At 38.0% G+C, this 20,737-nt stretch overlaps 1 protein-coding gene across 3 annotated transcripts in view; it reads right to left on the bottom strand.

The window, feature by feature from the left end:
* Window positions 1-20,737, bottom strand: part of ADGRA1 (adhesion G protein-coupled receptor A1) — a 583,487-nt gene that overhangs the window by 401,158 nt on the left and 161,592 nt on the right. Inside the window, exons 8-9 of one of the 3 annotated variants that reach the window (XM_063435182.1) lie at window positions 19,581-19,745; window positions 7,717-7,915 (exon numbers count right to left, since the gene is read on the bottom strand). In XM_063435182.1, coding sequence (XP_063291252.1) covers window positions 7,717-7,915; window positions 19,581-19,745 — 364 coding nt within the window. Of the gene's footprint in view, window positions 1-7,716; window positions 7,916-19,580; window positions 19,746-20,737 lie in introns of those variants that run through there. The other 2 variants (XM_063435184.1, XM_063435183.1) reach the window with 2 other exon arrangements.

Here is a 20,737-nt window from a genome sequence, read left to right on the forward strand (position 1 = left end):
GAACCTCAGACCTGGACCTTGGCCACCCTCTGGTTGTTTTGGCCCCTCATGACATTTCTGCCATCATCAACCAAGTCCAACTCAAGCACGTGTCTCCAGCCAGACACCTACGCCTGCAGTGCCATCTTCTTCTGCCTGACAACATTTCCATCCAAAGATGTCAAGTTCTTAACCCGTCCACTCTTCTTCCACTCCCTGAGGGGGGTATCTATTATGGATTTATCACAGATGAAACCTACATTTATCTGCTCTGTGGATGTATCAAGAAAGTCATGCATCCACATTTGACATTTTATGAAGATGAGACACCTCTTTGTGAAGGCCCGGATTACGCCTTCTGTACCATGTGGTACAAGCCGAACATTACTCCTGAACCTTGCTATGAAGATGAGCTTTACCACTGGACTGATGTAAAGCTCACTGCTCAAGATTTCTATTGTGACTCTGAAGGCAATAGCATGGTCTTGGTCCAACTACCTCAACAACTCAACTACCTCTACCGCCATTGGGATACTGCTATCCCACATATTCCTGTTACCAAATTGAAGACAAGGTCATGGAATGATCTTGGGCCCATGGCGAAGCTATGGGCCACCATGGATGAAGAACAGCTACAGGAAAATGGTATTGTCAAATACTCAACAACTGACCTTCTGGAAGCATGGCCACGCCACTTCCTAGAAAAAGAATTTCAAGATCTGGTCATAGTGAATGATTATGACCCAGAAACACCTCATGACTGTTTCGAACAGATGAAAATGGAAACAGTGCACTTACCAACTGTACATGAGAATCCATTACCAGATCCAGATTTTACCCTGTTTGTGGACGGTTCAAGATATGCTGATGAAGAAGGAAGATACCATACAGGATATGCCGTAACCACAACAGATGAAGTTATTAAATCATCATCTTTACCACCAGCAATGTCTGCGCAAGAAGCTGAATTACAGGCTCTGACTTCAGCATGCAAAATTTCCGAAGGAAAACGTGCCAACATCTATACAGATTCAAGATATGCTCTGGGTGTGGCACATGACTTCGGCCTAATTTGGAAGACAAGAGGATTTCTTACCACCGCCGGTACACCAGTCAAACACAGCACTGCAATCAAGGAGCTAATGGATGCCCTCCTACTCCCTAAAGAAGTGGCCGTTTTGAAAGTCAAGGCCCATGGGAAATTGGATACAGATGAAGCAAAGGGCAACCATTTAGCTGATCAGGCTGCTAAGCTAGCGGCCAGGGATCTGCAGGAAGTGGATGAAGAAGTGTCCGAACAAGAAGAAGAAGAAGTCCCTATTTTTGCTCTGCAAACTCTTCCTACTGATTTGCGAATTTTGCGAGAACAGCAAGCTGCAGTCACTCCTGAAGAAATCCAGAAATGGAAAAAGAAAGGAGCTGTCCAAAAGGACGGAATATATTACAACAACTTCAAATTTTGTCTTCCCAAAAATTTATATCCAGCAGTTGTCCAATGGGCACATGGGCCTGCACACCTGTCAAAGGAATTGATGGCCGCCCTCATACAGAAGTATTATGAAGCACCCGGAATCACAACATTGATCAGCAGCTTCTGTAAGGCCTGTGTCATTTGTGCAAAATGCAATCCAGGAAGACCAATCAAGGTGCCTGCAAAACACCTGGCAAAGCCCATGTACCCCTTCCAGCGAATTCAAATTGACCACATCCAAATGCCCAAGAGTGGGCCCCATGAATATGCACTAGTCATAGTGGACATGTTCTCAGGATGGCCAGAGGCCTACCCAGTGGCCAATATCACTGCAAAAACATCCGCAAGACGCCTACTTACAGAGATAGTATGCAGGTTCGGACTCCCAGAAGTCATTGAAAGTGATCAAGGCCCAGCTTTCACAGCAACAGTGACTAAAGAAATTTGGACTGCTCTAGGGGTGACTCTAGCCTTCCACACCCCTTACCACCCACAAAGTAGTGGTAAAGTAGAGCGCATGAATGGCACTCTAAAAGCCAGAATGTTAAAAATGTCACAAGAAACAAAAATGCCCTGGCCAGAAAGCCTGTCAATAGCTTTATTTAGTGTTAGGCACACACCTAGAGGGAAGCATTCACTGTCCCCATATGAGATTCTATTTGGGACAGCACCCAGACTAGGTTGTTATTATCCGCAGCAGTTACAGCTCCAATCAGATGTTTTAGTAGACTATGTAACTGAACTTTCAAGTGCCTTAAACAAAATACATGCCCAAGTTTTCTCTTCAATTCCAGATCCCGAATTGGATACAGGTACCCATAACCTGCTTCCCGGAGATTGGGTTCTGGTCAAGAAGTTTGTGCGGAAAAATACCCTGGAACCAAGATTTGACGGTCCATTCCAAGTTCTCCTGATTACCGCAACCTCCGTCAAACTGGCCGGTAGGCCAAATTGGATCCACGCTTCCCACTGCAAGAAGTCCCCTGCCCCAGAGGAAGCAGATACCGCACAAGCATGTACCTCTGGTACACCTTCTCCTTAATTAGCCTCATAAAGGCCCAGCAAGTAGCCATCACCAAAGATATTAGTGGGTATACCTTCTGGTACAATTCATCATGCACCCATGTGGCTACTTACACCTTTGACTACTGTGATATTGTAGAATGCCCATTTCCCACATCACAAATCCAGAGTATCTATAGAGATATCCCTCATTCAAAAGACCCATATGTTTGTGTAGTTGACAAGCAATGGGGGCACAATTGTAACCATTGGGGGGCGGCGGGATGGAATGCCGGACCTGCCTGGGGTTACAAGCCAAAAAGTGCCTTATCTAAAGTAGATGATCATGGTAGATCCCTTATCCATAGAATGACTTTGAGAAAGCCTGGGGGGGGTACACCAATGAAATTAATCCTTAACATTGAGCATCCAAGCCCAACAGATGCAGACCAGTATGTGATGGGAATGTATTGGAAAAAGGGTTCCTACCGTAAATTAGGGCATTTCTACCTCAAAGATATGTGTAACTCTTCTGAGTGGCAAGGGGCCACCCATATGGTCCCTAACCCATTAAAACCTCATATCCAGACCTTTCAAGACATGATGGCCATTGCTAACCCCACCTTTGAAGATACCATGGCCGCTGAAACAGGTTTTAATGATGTAAATTTATGGTTAGAATGGATGAAATATAATGCTAATAAGCATAATAAGACCGCATGCTATGTGTGTGGCGGTGCCCGGCCTCACCTGGGTACTGTACCTCTAATCCTGCCAGTAGATGTAGAGGAATGTGTTTTAAGCCTTTTTGCCTATCACTATAATTTTAACAGGTCCATATGTATTGCATGGACAAAGGAGTATCCTCTCCTAACCAAGGATGTCAAACCCCCAGATGGTATTACCGTGTATAAAGGTAATTACACTTGTTATGCTAATTATGATGGAATTGGTAAATTATTGGGTAACTTCTCTAAGGGGTATTGTGCTACCTACAGAAATGTCTCTATGAACTTGTTGCAGTTTCACACCAGGTCATTAGGGGATATTTACTGGTTGTGTGGGGATTTACAGCTAAGATCCAGAATGGACAAAGAGTGGTGGGGGGAGTGTACTCTGGCTAAAGCCATTATGCCTATACATATCATCTCTGACACACACCTCGTCACCCATGAGTCCAGGCACACTAAGGTTAAGCGTGACGCCCCAGTGAAAGGAAGTTTTGATCCTCATGTGTATATTGATGCCATTGGAGTGCCTAGGGGGGTGCCCAATGAGTTTAAAGCAAGAGATGAAGTTGCTGCAGGATTTGAATCACTTTTTGCCATAGTTACCACAAACAAGAATTTAAATTGGATAAATTACATTTATTATAATCAACAGCGTTTTGTTAATTATACCAGAGACGCCCTCCAGGGGTTGGCCGAACAGTTGCAGGCCACATCCCAAATGGCTTTCCAGAATAGAATGGCCCTAGATATGATCTTAGCCGAAAAAGGAGGGGTTTGTAAAATTTTGCCCGACACCATGACATGTTGTACCTATATCCCAGAAAACACAGGCCCTAATGGTAAAGTTACATTAGCCATAGAGAAATTAAATGACCTGTCTGAAGAGTTAAAAAGGAATTCTGGGATAAAAGATCCCTGGGAAAGATGGTTTGGTTGGATGACAGGATGGCAAAAGGCTTTAATGCATATTGGTATGGCTATACTAATTTTTCTTTTTATCTTTGCTCTTCTCTTTTGTTGTATCCTCCCATGTCTGAGAAAATCCCTCATGAAGACTGTTGACCAAGCGGCACCCACTTTCACCCATCTCGAAGTTGATGACCAAGATTTCCAAGACATCAACTCACCCTGTCTGCCGCTGCAAACAATCCCTTTTGTTGATAAAGTGCAGGAATTCTAGGAAGGGACTAGCTTAGGGACAGCATCTGTCAGTGAATGGTAAAGGCCCCGTGTGGAGAAGTGGTGGGTTAGCTGCCATGGGACACCCATGGGTGTGAAGTGTTCGAGAGCCATACTGACGGATGAGTTAGCCTATCAGGGTCAGATCTAGGGACAGTCTTGCACTTTGCATTAACACCTAGCTAGCGGCCACGGGGTTTCTGTGCCTTTGGGTTAACACGTCTTCCCGATACTAACTTAATAAAGTTTTTATCTCTTAGAATCTAACATTTCATAGGGGGGACTGATGTGGGATTATTAAAAATCTTTATTGTACTTGTATTGAATTATTGCACTAACTCCATTTTAACTTTATACTGTGACAATCCTCCATTTTGTCCTCCTAACCTGACTTCTTCAATCCTCCATTTTGTCCTCATAACCTAACTTGTTCATTTTAAAACTACCTTACATGACAGAATTTCCCAGCACATCTAATACAATAGACAAAGACTGTATTTTCTATAAAGACATGATTAACACAGGAATTGCTGACTTTTCTTTAACTTGCAACATAGTATAATTTGAAGGCCATGAGAACACAATAGTAATGAAATGTTCTATTCATAAGAGACTTTGCACCTGGCCACGAGGCCTGAGATCACCGACCGTGTAAAATGACGCTCAAGACCCCCTTGTCCCCACCCGTGTCCAGAACAATCCCACCTCTTGGTGGGTGGGCACGGGACTAACCACTTAGTTTTTGAGCCAATTAATAATATTGATAGGAGGACACTAATCCCGACACTTAACAATTAATCCACTTAATGATGTTTATTTGCTGATATTCTAATAATCAATGATGACGTAAAATGCCTCTTAAAAGGGCCTGCGCGCCCGCTTTTTAATCACTTGCCAATAAATTTTCTCGAAGTTATTTTAACCTGAACCTTGTGTGTCAGACTTAATTACTTCAGCGTATATACGCAATTCAATTTTATTAATTTGGACAGGAACAGATAGACATTTAAACATTTTGGTTTACTGCTAAAAAGTACCATAACAATGGCAGAGCAGTGAAGAAGTTGTTTTGTTGACTATAGCGTCTGTGATGAACTCGTTACGTGTTCTTGGAGGGGCCTGCTGGCCAGCCTCTTATCAAAAGACTATGGGCCCTTTAAACAACTTTGTGAAAATACTTGGTTCGTGGGATTTTATATTTGGTTCGGGAACCGAACAGCCGCACGAACCGGAGACCACCCTGGAACTTGTTAAGCCTAATTGCTACATTGTAGTAATTTCCACCGCAGTGTTCTAAGTGTTCATCTGGGTGGCCGCAATTCCTATGGATGACCACGAGGTGGCGGCCATCTTGATCGCATGAAAGCAGGTAGCAGTGTTTGGGCACGAATCTCATGGAACTGAAAACGGACACAGAAACTCCCGAACACTGCTGGACTTCCGGCATCGCCTGCGTTCAGTTCTACAACACTTAGAAAGGCGCTGTTCGGTGGAAATGTTTCCATGAACAAGGGGATCAAGCTTGAGAGTAAGACTATTGACTCTGTTTGGTAGTTTGTTCATTTTTAAACTACTGAACTAGACCGACCACAAGCCCTGATTCTCTGGAACTGTTTTGGGCATGGGGCCATGTGGGTGGTCGGACAAATTATGACTTCCAGGAAATTCCTGAACCTCTGAACTGATCTGGGTGATTTTTGGATATGTTGGTCACCCAGATCAGGGCTATCAGGGGATGTAACTTTTGTGGGGATTTTGTGTGTTTTAAGGTATTTTTTTTTTTTATGTAGAAATTTGTGTTTTTTTGTGCCTGGATATAATTGAGTTTAATACAGTGCTTGACTCAATTATCCTCCAGGCATAGGGGAGGGATTGACCTATTTTGTATGGGAGTGTCCTGGACCTGATAGCCAATGTAATTGTGCATATGTTTTTACTGTAGTCTACTCTCAGGTCCAGAGGGGAGTGCCCCAAGCATGGGGACCTGAATATATAAGGCAAGTTGTGGCTGCCATTAAACAGATTTAATTTTACCCTTCATGAAGTCTGGGCTCATGTTTGGTGGATTGGAGAGCTATATTCACTCTGGGGATTGCTATCATCACTATACTCCCTTGGATCACAACACTTGCTCTTGTAAGAGCAACCTGCTTCGCTCTCTGGACTAGGAGGGGTCTACCCACTGGAAGCTGGATCCTGGTCTTGGGTCCAGGGTGGGTGGAGGACAGTGAGACCCCAACCAAGCTGGGGCAGTTTGTGGGGTTATTATTATTATTATTATTGCCATTTATATAGCGCCAACAGATTCCGTAGCGCTTTACAATATCATGAGAGGGGATTTAGCTATAAATAGGACAATTACAAATAAACTTACAGGAACAATAGGTTGAAGAGGACCCTGCTCAATTGAGCTTACATTCTATAGGAGGTGGGGTGTAAAACACATTAGGACAGGAATTTGCAATCAAATAAGGTGGGCTGCCCTTTAGGAGAGGGCAAGAGACAGGTATATGAGGTAGGGGTTAGTCTTGGAGGCCATAAGCTTTCCTAAAGAGATGGGTTTGCGGTGGTTATGGTGTCAGTTGCGGTGGTTATGGTACTCAAGGATTACTAGGAAGCGATTGACAGAGGTACCCGGTCAGGGAGCCAGGTGGTCCATTACAGTGTCCCTTTACATCCTAACCCTAAGCCATACCACAACACTAACAATGACCTTAGCATAAAAAATCATGTAATATAAAAAATATAGTCAAATGTGTACTGGGAAAAATTATGCCATCATGAGATTCTGGGGTCATTCAGAAACTACTCAGCCTTTAGTCTCTGGGTTTATTATGAGTTCTGAAGAACTTAAGGTATTATTTCCATTATACACTGTAATATATGAATTCATTTTTCTCAATTATATATATATATATATATGTTAAAGCTGACAAAACAGCAAAATTATGCAAATCAAGCAAATGTTTAAACTTTTCTTTATTTAAAGGCGATACACAAAAATGAACTTGCAAGTTCAGCTATTCTAGAGTTTAATAAATAGATTTGTGAGAATGCTAAATAGGGCGATGTTATCATGGTGTGAAATGGTATTAGATAGACTTATTATAATAATGCTGACAAAGTCATTTTAAAGTAAATTCTTTGAAATTCTGTCTGTTTATAAAAGAAATATAAGCACAATCCCTGTTTCCATATCCCCAGATGTGGCTTCCTCTGCAAATACCAAAATTCCGTAATAACAATAATCTATATGTATAAAAATAGTCTAGCATTGCCAAACCTATTCATGCAGGAAAAATAATCATTATCACATGTTTTACGACCAGAGTTGAAAAGACGATAGACATTTACCAGACTAAAATCGTGAAGAAGTCTGGTTACTTCATGAAAATAAGGACAATTGGAATAATCTTCTTCTGCCCATTGTCCTGTCCGGTGACACTTACGCCAAGCTTGCTGCTCTGATCTTCTTCCCTGGTGTAGCAAGGAGCTAAATGCAATCTGCGCACACGGGTAGACAGCCGTCACACCTGCTAGTGTTTTAGGCCACCTAAGAAAAAAAATATAAGAAAGGGAAAGAGACACAGACAGAGAAAAAGAGAAAGAGAAAAGGAGAGAGAGAGAAAGAAAGATGGAGAGAGAGAAAGAAAAAGACAGAGAAAACGAGAGAGAAAGAGAAAGAGAGAGAGAGAAAGAGAGGGAGCGAGCGAGAAAAAATAGAGAGAGGGAGAGAGAAAAAGAGAGAGAGAAAATAGAGAAATAAAAGAGAGAAAAGGAGAGAGAAGGAAAAAGAGAGAAGGAAAAAGAGAGAGAAAGAGAGAGAGAGAAAGTAAGAGGGAGAGATAAAAAAGAAAAAGAGAGAGAGAAAATGGAGAAATAAAAAATAGAGAAAAGGAGAGAGGAAGAGAGAGAAGGGAAAGAGAGAGAGAGAGAGAGAGGGGGGAAAGAGAAAAAACAAAAAGAGAGCGAGAAAGAGGGAGAGAGAAAAAAGAAAGAGAGAGCAAGAAAAAGTGAGAAAGACAGAGAGAGAAAAAAAGAGAAAATGAGAGATAGAAAGACAGAGAGAGAGAGAGTGAAAAAGAGAGATTGAAAGATAAATATAAAAAGAAAAAGAGAAAGAAAGAAAGAAAAGAGAGAAGGGACGAGGAAGATAGAGAGAAAGAGAGAAAGAGATAGAGGAAAAGAAAAATAGAGACAGAGAGAGAAAATGAAAGAGAAAGAGAGAGAAAGAGAAGGAGAGAGAGAGAAAGAGAGAGAAGGAAAAATAGAGAGAAAGAAAAAGAGAGAAAGACAGAGAGAGGAAAAAGAGAGGAAAGGAGAGAGAGTGAAAAAGAGAGATTGAAAGATAAATGGAAAAAGAAAAAGAGAGAAAGAAAGAAAGAAAGAAAGAAAGAAAGAAAGAAAGAAAGAAAGAAAGAAAGAAAAGAGAGAAGGAAGGAGGAAGAGAGAGAAAGAGAGCACAAAAGGGGAGAAAGAAAGAAAGAAAGATTTTGCATTAGGAATAGTGAGCTTATAATGTTCTTCTGTAGTTAAACAGAAGACAGTCAATAGTCAGCAGTCAATCCATTTGCTCATTAGCTCATTTGTATCGCTCCATGCTGGGCTAATGACTAGAAAATCATTGGAAATAAATGTAAAAAAAATACAAAACCAGTTAATGTATGCAAGGCTTCCTCCAAAAAATGTCAGCAAGTAATAGGATTAATATGTGATTCAAAGTTAATAGAATAATGTAAACCACAGCAGTAGCATTTTGCAAAGTAGTCACTTCTGAGTTTGTTGCAGTTGCTGAGTGTTTTAAGAGTCATTCTAAGTACCATAACAACTATGCGTTATTGCAAAGCTGAAGACACGGAGAGCACCCTGCACCCACTAAGAGCTCTGAGAGAGGCAGATTACTGCTGTGATTTGTAAGAGTCAAAAGCAGCTGTTGGTCATGGTACAGCTGCTATCGGTTTATAGAGTGGTTCCACTCATCACATGAAACTACTCATTCTATAAACATCTTCTGGACAGGTTTATGAGAAGGGATCAGACTACATAGGCTAGAATAATAGGCTCCTAATTGGTGAATCCTCTTCCTGGTGAGGGATGTCTCTGTCAGAACCAGTAGTCAGCTGCTTGTATCTTTATAACCTTAGGGATAGATACATATAGATAGATAGATAAATCTAGTATAGCTTGTTAAGTAAACACTCCAAACACCATAATCACAACAACTTACTGTAGTGTTTATGGTGCCAGTAGTATCCTTTGTAAAAATCTGACTATTTTTGAATGGTTTGACTTCTTACCTGGAATATCCGGGCACTGCTCCCACCTCCCCTACTAATGCCCAAAAGCCAGAGGTTACTAAACAGAAAATTCTGTTAACTCTCCTACTGTCATGGCAAGGGTACGTAATTCATTGTTGCACTATAGAATATTGCTATTTAATATAACTTGTGCAGTAAATCAATAATTTGACCCCTGGGTAGAGGACAAATGGCAGAGGTAAATTGCTCTTTTGATCAAAAGAGGCTTCTGCAAGGTGTGAAAAGGATTGCCCTTTTAAACTATCAAAGGTCCTGCAAGGTGAGACATTTTACACTTGAGCCACCTGTATGTCTAGTTTCCATGTAAACTAACTGACTTTGACCATATGGTCTGAAACTCTCAATTGATAGTTCAATCCTTTGATATGTTAATGGCCATTAGCCTTGTTCCAGTTTCATAATAATATTACAAATACCCTAAATCTCTGACTTAAATGACTTAAATTTTAGTACTATTTTCCAAATAATCTGTACAAAATATTTAAGCGATCATGTACTGTAATTAACATGAGAAATAATAGACATATTAACTGCAACAGACTAATTAATAAACAGTCCAGTAATGTCTGTGCAGGTTCCTTTAAATCAGATATTCTTTCAGATGATGGTGCTCCGTAGTGAAAATAAGTATATGTGGAAACACAGAAAAAAAAGAGAACCAATTGGTTAATTAATCTCAATGTCGATGTATATTCATAAAGTGCAGTCCACATTTTTAAAAAATAAAATTGGCTTTATTATACTTTCAACAAAAAAAATCAATTTAAAACTTTCATAATAAAACATATTATTGCAAATCCAGACCTCATAAACGAGTGTCTGTAGACTGGTTTACAGAATGCAGACTTGGTGCCGACCTTTAGTGCTCCCGGCGTCCCGGATCAGCAGTTTAGTTGTAATATTGCTGAATGCAGTAAAGGCAGATGCGTCCTACATGCTGGCTTTCCGTGATTACCAGTCAGTCCCTCCAAATGCGTTTCTCCGTAACAACGGCTTTTTCAATGGATATGGACTCACTTGCAACTTGCCGCTTATATAGCGGTTTCTCTTTCCAATTCATACTTTTAATTAAACATTGTTTTCAAAACATATTATACACAGAATATTCATTGCTACTACATGGTTTCAGCGGTTATAAATAGTATACATTTCTCGTTCTTATTCATTAGAATAAGTTACATTTATATGTAACCATGGTTACTCCCGCTATAATTGCGTTCAAAATTTAACTGCCATTTACTCATATTGTCACTGTTCTTTAATATAGTACAAGATACAGCTGGGAAGTTAAACAGAATAAGTATTTAACATTTATAGAACCTTAAAACTGTATCCCATATTGCTAACAATTATTTGCATATAGAGATCAGGAGAGGGTTAACAGATTTTATCAGTAATATAAATAAAAGTAAAAATAATTTCTTTCCATTCTGATATTGGTGACTAAAAAAATGTATTATGCTATATAACATTAAAACTATGCCCCATATTGTTAACAATTATTTACATATAGAGATCAGGAGAAGGTTAACAAATATAAGTAAAAAATCATTTCTTTCAGTTCTGATATTGGTGACTGAAAGAATTGTGCTCCACTTTTAGAGCACATATCTGTCCTAAAAAAAAAAAAAAAAAAATTAAAAAAAAAATATTTAAAATATATGTATTAAAAGTTCTTCTCCTGAAATTCTCTCAAGTAGAATAGATTTTTTATCAAATAGTATTTTACAGTGGTTCCTTATTTTCACTAATATTTTACCCCCCAAAAATGGTACAATTCGAATTCAGCATTTAGACCATGCGGTTGTAAAGTGTTTAAATTATATATCCATTTCATTTCTTGTACTCCCAGTTGCTTAATATAGTCTCCACCTCTCCAATGTTTCTTTAATTTACATATGGCTTTAAAATTCAATAGGCTCATATCCGCTTTATGACATTGCGCAAAATGAGCCGATACCGTATGTTGCATGTATTTATTTTTAATGTTTAGCATATGTTCTCTTATCCTCGTACATATTTGTCTTTTTGTTCTGCCCACGTACTGGAGTCCATACGGGCATTCCAGTACGTAGATTACGTTTGTACTTTTGCATGTAATGAAATCTCGAATTTTAAATGTTTCATTCTTATTCTTCGAATTCATCCTAATGATCTCACGGATACCTGTCGTTGGAGTATTTCTACTGGTCCTACATGCAATGCATTCATTGCAATAGAAGAAACCTCTCTTTTTCATTCTTAGTTCTTCCTGCTTACTCATTTTTAAATGATTATTTGTAAACTTATTCTTGATGTTCCTGGCTCCTCTAAAAATGATCCTTAGTTTATCTGGTATGATATTAACCAATGATTTATCTTTCTTGAGTAGATGCCAGTGTTTTCTTAAGATCTTTCTTAGTTGTACATTTTCTTTACTATAATCTAAAATGATAGGTGGAAAGAGGTTAGTATGCTGCGTTGGTCTTATTACTTCTTTTTCTCTTTCTTTCAAGAGATCATTACGATCCAAATCCTTTACTTTTATTAGTGCCTGTTCAACTTCCTTGGGGGTCATAGTTTTTAGCCAAAAAAATTTCTTTTATCTTCTCCGCCTGTTCTAAGTATGCTTGCTGGTCCGTGCAGTTTCGTCTTAATCTTCTGAATTCGTTATATGGCACATTCTTCAACCAAACTGGGAGGTGACAACTTTCTTTCAAAATGAAACTATTGACATCTACTTCTTTGAAGTGTGTCTTAGTTTTGATAGTTCCTGATTCAAAATAGATAGTAATATCCAAGAAGTCCACAAATGTGGTGCTGTGGACTGTATTGCGTTTAACCCCCCAGGAATTATTGTTGGTATATTGAAGAAATTCTTCTAGTTCTAGCATATTCCCTTCCCATATCAAGAAGATATCGTCTATATATCTCTTATAACTGTGAATATTCTTGTTCCATGGGTGTGTTTTCCAAATATAATTTTCTTCCCATTCACCCATGAATATATTTGCAAAACTGGGGGCAAATCCAGTCCCCATTGCAGTTCCTCTTCTCTGAAAATAAAATTGCCCTTCAAAAAGAAAGTAGTTATTTTTAAGTATAAATTCAATCCCTTGAATGATGAACATAATCTGTGAACCTTCTAATCCATCAGTCTTTCTCAGTGTGTTCTTTACTGAGTTGCAGCCTTGTTCGTGTTCAATTATAGTATATAATGAGGTCACATCCATAGACACTAAGATAAAATTATCCTTCCATGTTATAGAAGCTAGTTCACGAATTATCTGTGTTGTATCTTTTAGATGTGATTTCACTTTCAGCACGTATGGCTGTAAGAAATGATCAATATATTGTGATAGATTCGAGGTGATGGAATTTATCCAAGAGATAATTGGTCTGCCTGTTGGTGATCATAAGTTTTTATGGATTTTCGGCAAGAAATAAAATGTTGGCGTTCTTGGGAAATTTATGTTTAGGAATCTGTATTCTGGCACCTTTAGAATTCCTATTTCTTTTGCTTTTGTCAGCATGTCCGTAAGTGCTTCTTGTATTTCCCCAAATGGGTCTCTAGGTATTTTTTATAGGTTTCCTCATCCCCCAACAATCTCTTTGCCTCATTCAGATAGTATTATTTCGTCATGATCACAATTCCTACACCTTTGTCTGCTGATTTGATACATATGTCAGTATTATTTGCTAAATCCGCTAGTGCTTCTATTTCTTTTTTAGTAAGATTATTCTTCTGATAATTATTTCTCTTCATTTTTCTTATATCATCCGTGACAAGTTCCTCAAACATTTCCATCCCAGCAGATACTTGATTGCTTGGGCAAAAAGTAGAGGTAGGTCTTAATTGACTGTGTTGGAAGGCATCAGAAGGTTCTTCATTCTTAGGCATATCTTGAATTTGTGCAAAATGTTTCTTAATACAAATTTTTCTGATAAATCTTTTTATGTCGATATTGTTGCCGGATTTGTCAGCATGTACTGTTGGAGCAAACTTTAGGCCTCTATTTAGAGCCGTAATATGTGAGGATGACAGTGGAATATCTGCGAGGTTGAAAATGCCTACTGGTTGTTCGTTTTGTTTCTTTTGCTGATTGTTTCCTGCTCTTCTACCTCCTCTATCTCTTCTAAATTTGGCTCTTTCCTTTTACTCCCTTTGGTGTTACTGGATGGAACCATGATGTAATCTCCCTTGTGTTCTTGCCTAAAAAAAACTCCTCTCTAGAAGAATTATGGATCTCTGCTTGTATAGTCATTGTATTGCTCGTTCTAGGTGCAATATTCATTTCTTCTTGACTTCTTGTTTCTAGCGTTCTATCTTCTTGTCTTCTTAATTCAGATGTTCTGTCCTTCGTCACACTTTCTTGTCTATGTTCTTTCCTTCTTTCTTTGTTTGAATATAGGGTCTTTTTCTGTATCCACTTTCCTGATGTTCTAATATTGTTATTTTCTTTATTTTGCCTATCTGTTCTCTCCATGTGTTCCTGTTCCATTGGTTGTGTCCTTCTTCTTACTGATTGATCCTCTGTCTTGTTATGATCTTCGTTTCTCCATCCTCCATTTATCCTTCCATTCCTGTTTACAGGTATAAAATTGGGATTATTTTCTTTATGTTGCACTTGTCGTGGTCTATTGTGACTTGAATTGCGATAACCTGTTTGTTGCCATTCTCGCTTCGAAGCTTGATAGTTGTTCTTGGGTGGGTGATGGCTATTCAGTTCTTCCTGATGGTAAGTATGATTATGTTGCATATGGTATTTCTTATGGAAGTTTCTCACTCTATAATTTTTATAATCTTCCATATCCCTTATAAACTTCTTCTTCTTAGTTTTCTTAATTTCCTCTTCTAGTCTCTCTACATTATCTAAGATCTTCAAAATCTTCTCCTGTGAGTTTCCATCTTCCAATAAGGGCTCCAAAATATTTTGGATTTCTTTAATCCCATGGTCTAATTCTATAAATTGTCTCTTCCTGCATTCTATGATGATGTCTATGAAGACAAAAGAACAATCTTCCATTGCCTCATACCATCTCTCTTTTAACTCAAGATCTTCTATTGAGAATGCAGGTTCCTTGAATAGCCTTAATCCTCTCGGAGTAATATTGTCTATGATGTATTGCTGCAATGTAGCTATCTTCCATTTGGTTTTCAGCTCTTGTTTCAATAGTCTTTCTAATTTCACAAATAGAAAACTCTTATTGTGTTTAGTTGTATAATCTCTTAAGATATATATTCCAAAACAATTGGTTGCATTTTTGGCCACTCTTTGCCTCAATGTATTAATTAATGAATAATTGTTAGCAATATGGGAGACAGTTTTAAGGTTCTATAAATGTTAAATACTTATTCTGTTTAACTTCCCAGCTGTATCTTGTACTATATTAAAGAACAGTGACAATATGAGTAAATGGCAGTTAAATTTTGAACGCAATTATAGCGGGAGTAACCATGGTTACATATAAATGTAACTTATTCTAATGAATAAGAACGAGAAATGTATACTATAACCGCTGAAACAATGTAGTAGGAATGAATATTCTGTGTATAATATGTTTTAAAAACAATGTTTAATTAAAAGTATGAATTGGAAAGAGAAACCGCTATATAAGCGGCAAGTTGCAAGTGAGTCCATATCCATTGAAAAAGCCGTTGTTACGGAGAAACGCATTTGGAGGGACTGACTGGTAATCACGGAAAGCCAGCATGTAGGACGCATCTGCCTTTACTGCATTCAGCAATATTACAACTAAACTGCTGATCCGGGACGCCGGGAGCACTAAAGGTCGGCACCTAGTCTGCATTCTGTAAACCAGTCTACAGACACTCGTTTATGAGGTCTGGATTTGCAATAATATGTTTTATTATGAAAGTTTTAAATTGATTTTTTTTTGTTGAAAGTATAATAAAGCCAATTTTATTTTTTAAAAATTTGGACTGCACTTTATGAATATACATCGACATTGAGATTAATTAACCAATTGGTTCTCTTTTTTTTTCTGTGTTTCCACATATACTTATTTTCACTACGGAGCACCATCATCCGAAAGAATATCTGATTTAAAGGAACCTGCACAGACATTACTGGACTGTTTATTAATTAGTCTGTTGCAGTTAATCTGTCTATTATTTCTCATGTTAATTACAGTACATGATCGCTTAAATATTTTGTACAGATTATTTGGAAAATAGTACAAAAATTTAAGTCATTTAAGTCAGAGATTGAGGGTATTTGTAATATTATTGTGCATATTTTGCTGAATAGGTCGTTAGGTTTCCTATTATATACCCTATTACTTGATCTCTGCCATTTGTCCAGCGCTCCACTTCTCAAGTATTTTTGTTCCAGTTTCATATCCAAAGGAAGGAAAAACATTAATATTTACCCAACAGAAAAATAATTAAGTGACAAGCGCCATCTTCTAAACAAGCCCAAACATGAGTGGTCTGACTTAACCATAGGGGAAGGAATTGTGATGTCCATCCCATTGGATCGCGGGTGGGGCGTGTGACATGTCTAGGGAATGGGAAAATAATAACACATTTGTAAATGCAATTATTATTTCTGTGGCAGGTACATAAGAGAAGATAGATCTAAATGTTTCCATTTGGATTGATGTTGGTCTGGAACAAAGGAGGTGGTCACTTATTATTTCTATAGGTATGCCTTAACTCAACCCCTGGGCAAGACTTGATAATCCACAGGGTATATATCCAATGATTTGGAGGGGTGTTGGTGTACTTGCTTTGGGCCAAGATCTAATTTTGAGTGAGTCACCATCATCCTTCCTTGCCAGAGACCCCCTGGGCAGAAGTTTTACTTTGAAAACCTAAGTGAGTAATTAGGACTTGGTTATTTTATCCTTTTTGTTTTTATCTGTTGGTGTAAATAAGTTGTTTATCATATATTTTTGTATGCACTGTGACTATTTTTTGCTCATAACAAACATGAATTTATTAAGTTTTGCCTTTGTCTGGTAAAGAATCAAGTTACCTGAAGAGACTAATTAGTATTTTGCAATTACATAGATATTGTGCAAAGTAATATTTGGTGGGTTTTTATTATTGATGTACCTGGGGGACCAAGGCACCTCATTTATAGATTGTCTTGGTGGTGGCAGCGTTAAAATAGTGATAGTTATATTATTATGTTAAAGTGTGGGTGGTGTTAAGGGGGATTTTGTCATTAAGAGTGAACTTTAACCTTTTCACCACCACAACTACATCACGCACACTCTTGAAGTAGGGTGCATTCATGACATCTACGTTAAGCCCTGCCATGGAAGGCCTAGCTTAATGGCTGAGAGTGAACAGCTCTGTCCCTTTTATATACATATAAAAAACATAATCTCTTAAACCTATTTCCAGACAACTATCAATCTAAAACTCTGAATAAATCCACCGTGGTTATGGTAGCAGGAGTCCTCTGGCATAATCCCATGGTAAGTAGTTAATCTGTTTAACCCATACAGTGAGCTGCAATGGTTATGGTGCTTACAGAGTTCCTTTAAATTTAGTCTAAATATAAGCAGCCTTCTAAAACATAAATAGTTCCTTACATCAAGCCAGCATTTTCAAAGTAAAATTATTTTGAATTACAGCTTTAAAATGTGACATAATTTGACAAATTTCTCCTCATCTGTAAAATCTAAAGTAGATAATTGCTCTGAGATTATAACTCCCTAGTTTGTTTACATAAAAAATCTCTTGTCATTTGTCTTTGAGAACCAGAACACATAACTTTTATCAATCAGTCTAATCTGCCATAGGCAAACTGAGGTCGAACGGTCATTACTGCCTACATATTTTAAGGGAAAATCGGATTTTTAATGTACATCTACCATAGCATGTACATTTTAATTACATTTAAATACAAACTACTTTATTACTCTATAATACTTACCAATTCCATTGTACTAGGCAGAATTTTGTCACAGAAGATATTATGCATATCTGCTTTCAATAAAATTAAGAGCATAATATATGTATATTCAGATAGAAAGATAGTAAGACAGACACGACAGGCAGATAGACAGACAGATAGGCAGACAGACAAACAGAGAGAGATAGACAGGCAGACAGATAGGCAGAGATAGGCAGAGACAGACAGACAGAGAGAGACGAATGGATGGCTAGACAGACAGACGCAGACAGACACAGACAGAGACAGACAGGGCGAGAGAGACAGACAGACTGAAAGAGCGAGAGAGACAGACTGACACAGAAAGACAGACACAGACAGACACAGGCAGAGACAGACAGACAGAGTGAAAGAGATGGACAGAACAAGAGATGAAGACAGATAGACAAACAGAGACAGACAGAAAGACAGACAGAGATAGATAGACAGACAGACAGATAGGCAAAAATAGGCAGAGACAGACAGACAGAGAGAGACGAATCGATGGCTAGACAGACAGATGCAGACAGACAGAGCGAGAGAGACAGACAGACAGACAGACAGAGTGAGAGAGACAGATACAGAAAGACAGACACAGATAGACACAAACACAGACAGAGCGAGACATAAAGACAGATAGACAGACACAGACAGACATAGATAGTTAGATAGATAGATAGATAGATAGAGTCATATTTCTAAAATATCTGCAATTTTCTTGTAGACCAACATATATTTAAATAATTTACCCAGCTTGTTTCAACAAGCCAGAAAAACACACACATTGAATCAGATATGTATTTCTCGGTTAGTCAGACTGTTTCTCGTCTTTGCCTCTTCATTATTATTCCACCCATCTCACTAAAACAACAAAAGAATTCTGCTGTCAAAACATCTAGAACTTTCCTTTTGAAATGCGAAGGGCAACCAAGGCAGCTCTTATCAGCTTTACACTAGTACCTGCCGTCTTCCTGCTTATATATTTGACAGGACATCAAAAAATATCTGAGACCTCTTCCATAAGAGATTATTAGTCTGCAGATATATCAGTGTGAAGATGCCTTAGGAGCAATGTCTAGCCCTACTAATATATTTAACAGGTTTAAAGGCTTCTGGCAATTTATAATACACTCATTTTCCAATGCAGAATAATCCATTGACTCAGCACACACGTTTGATATATTCTTTAAACCATATTTTCTTAAACTTTTCTGAAAGACGATCGATAAGGTTGAGTACGTGATCTGCGCTGCTTTTGATTTATTTCCAATGACAAAACACCTTTGGCATTAATTTGAAACTACACCAAAGCATTTATAAATGTTTTATTCTTCACAAGGAATAGATGTTCTTAAAGTTAGCTAGCATGATTTCTGTATCAATCTCTATAGCGCTGCTACAAATGTAAGCACCCCCAAAGGAAAAAATACATTTCTGTGATAGTCACACTGGTACTACCAAAATTTTTGAACTACATTCACCATGATTCTTATCACTCTTGACGTTGGACTCATCACAAGGGTTAATGTGATTTCAAAATATTTGCTATGCCAAACACAAGCAATGTGTTTTTGCTGCAAAAACATTATCAAAAAAATGCATTCCCTGCATGCCCAGATAGAAATTAATGCGATCGGCAGTCAGTTACAAAAAATGAATGGGACCTCCCCTGTGCACAGTGAAACCGAAATGGGCTTTACTTATTAATCAGATTGCAAATGTAGTTTTGAGGCAGCTGTAAAGAGATTTATAGGTAAGACTCTGCATGCCAGTAAATGCATTAGAAGCAACTTTGTAAACCATTGAGGCTTAGCTTGTCTTGATCACGTTTTCTCAAATACTGTGTGTTAAAGTCTACGAAAGCTTTTGGAGTGCTACGACTTCTTGTTAGAGTTCTATAATAAAATTAAATTCTATCATTGCACAAGATTTACTCACTTTGTCCCAGAATATCCCAGAATAACATCTAGTCTCACTCACTCATTCATTGACAAATATATAAATGATTATTTACCTGAATTCCCCTTTGTTATTCGCTATTCTTTCGGCAGGACAGTACGGTGTACCAATTTCCAGAACTATGATCTCAGTTTTTTTAGTGATACTTCCATACGTTGTGTTCACTTGACATTCCCAGTCACCATTGTCGTCCATGTCCACGCTTGCCAAGATCAGATCACTGTAAAACATTTCCAGTTCACATCAATCTCGTATTCTCATATGTTCTAAAAGTGTTATTTTGTATATAGAATTGCGAATGTTTTTTAGGAAGTTTAGGCAAACTAAAGTGACTATGGTCACTATTTAATAAACTTTACGAATTATTCAATACTGTTTTTTTTTCACATTTTTTTTATTAATAGAAAGTCTATGTGACTTACTAGGTACATTAAAGTCAAAGTCCATTCAAATTAATGGGAATTTTTCTAGATAAATAATTTGTAAATGTTTCTAATAGCATTGAGTCATTTGGAAATTTTATTAAATCAAGGCCTATGTTCTCTAAAATCTATATATTCTTTGTTAAACATTCTTCATAAAATACATGCTGTTTTTCCTTTTTTTTCTGACTTCAACATATTTATTTGCACTTATCAGGAAACCAACAAGAATCAGTCAGTGACTATCTCTCAGCTAAATGGCCTATTCATAAACATTGGGGTGTACCAGCCTGCAACTTACAAGAACAAATGTTGGATAGTATGAATATTCTACTCGGAAATTTACAAGTCAGATATTGGGATGTTGGTTACATTTTCATCTGTTGAAACTGGCTTATGTAACTCAGCTCAGATAAACCCAACTGAGGGTAGAAAATAGACCACTTGCTATTACAGACATAGAATGCCAAACCAGCTACAGTGAGTTGTCAGACCATTCTTAAACATGTTGACAAATTACACTGGGATGGTGCCCAGGGTTTTCCTTGCAACATAACCAGAAAGCTGTATTGTGCTTGGAATGCCCCCTACTCTCATGTCCCATCCACTGGACTGTGGGGATAGGTTTTATTAATTTTGTTTGTACCATTAAATTGGGTAATAGTAATAACCCCTGGATGTTGGGCTAAGGTAACATCCCCAGGACGTACTTGAAAACCAGAGCATTCTGAATGTACCTTTCCTGGTTAAATACTTTGTTATTATTATTATTATTATTATTTAGTGAGTG

Source organism: Pelobates fuscus, chromosome 10 (genome assembly GCF_036172605.1).
Source record: "Pelobates fuscus isolate aPelFus1 chromosome 10, aPelFus1.pri, whole genome shotgun sequence".
In the NCBI taxonomy this organism is placed as follows: Eukaryota; Metazoa; Chordata; class Amphibia; order Anura; family Pelobatidae; genus Pelobates; species Pelobates fuscus.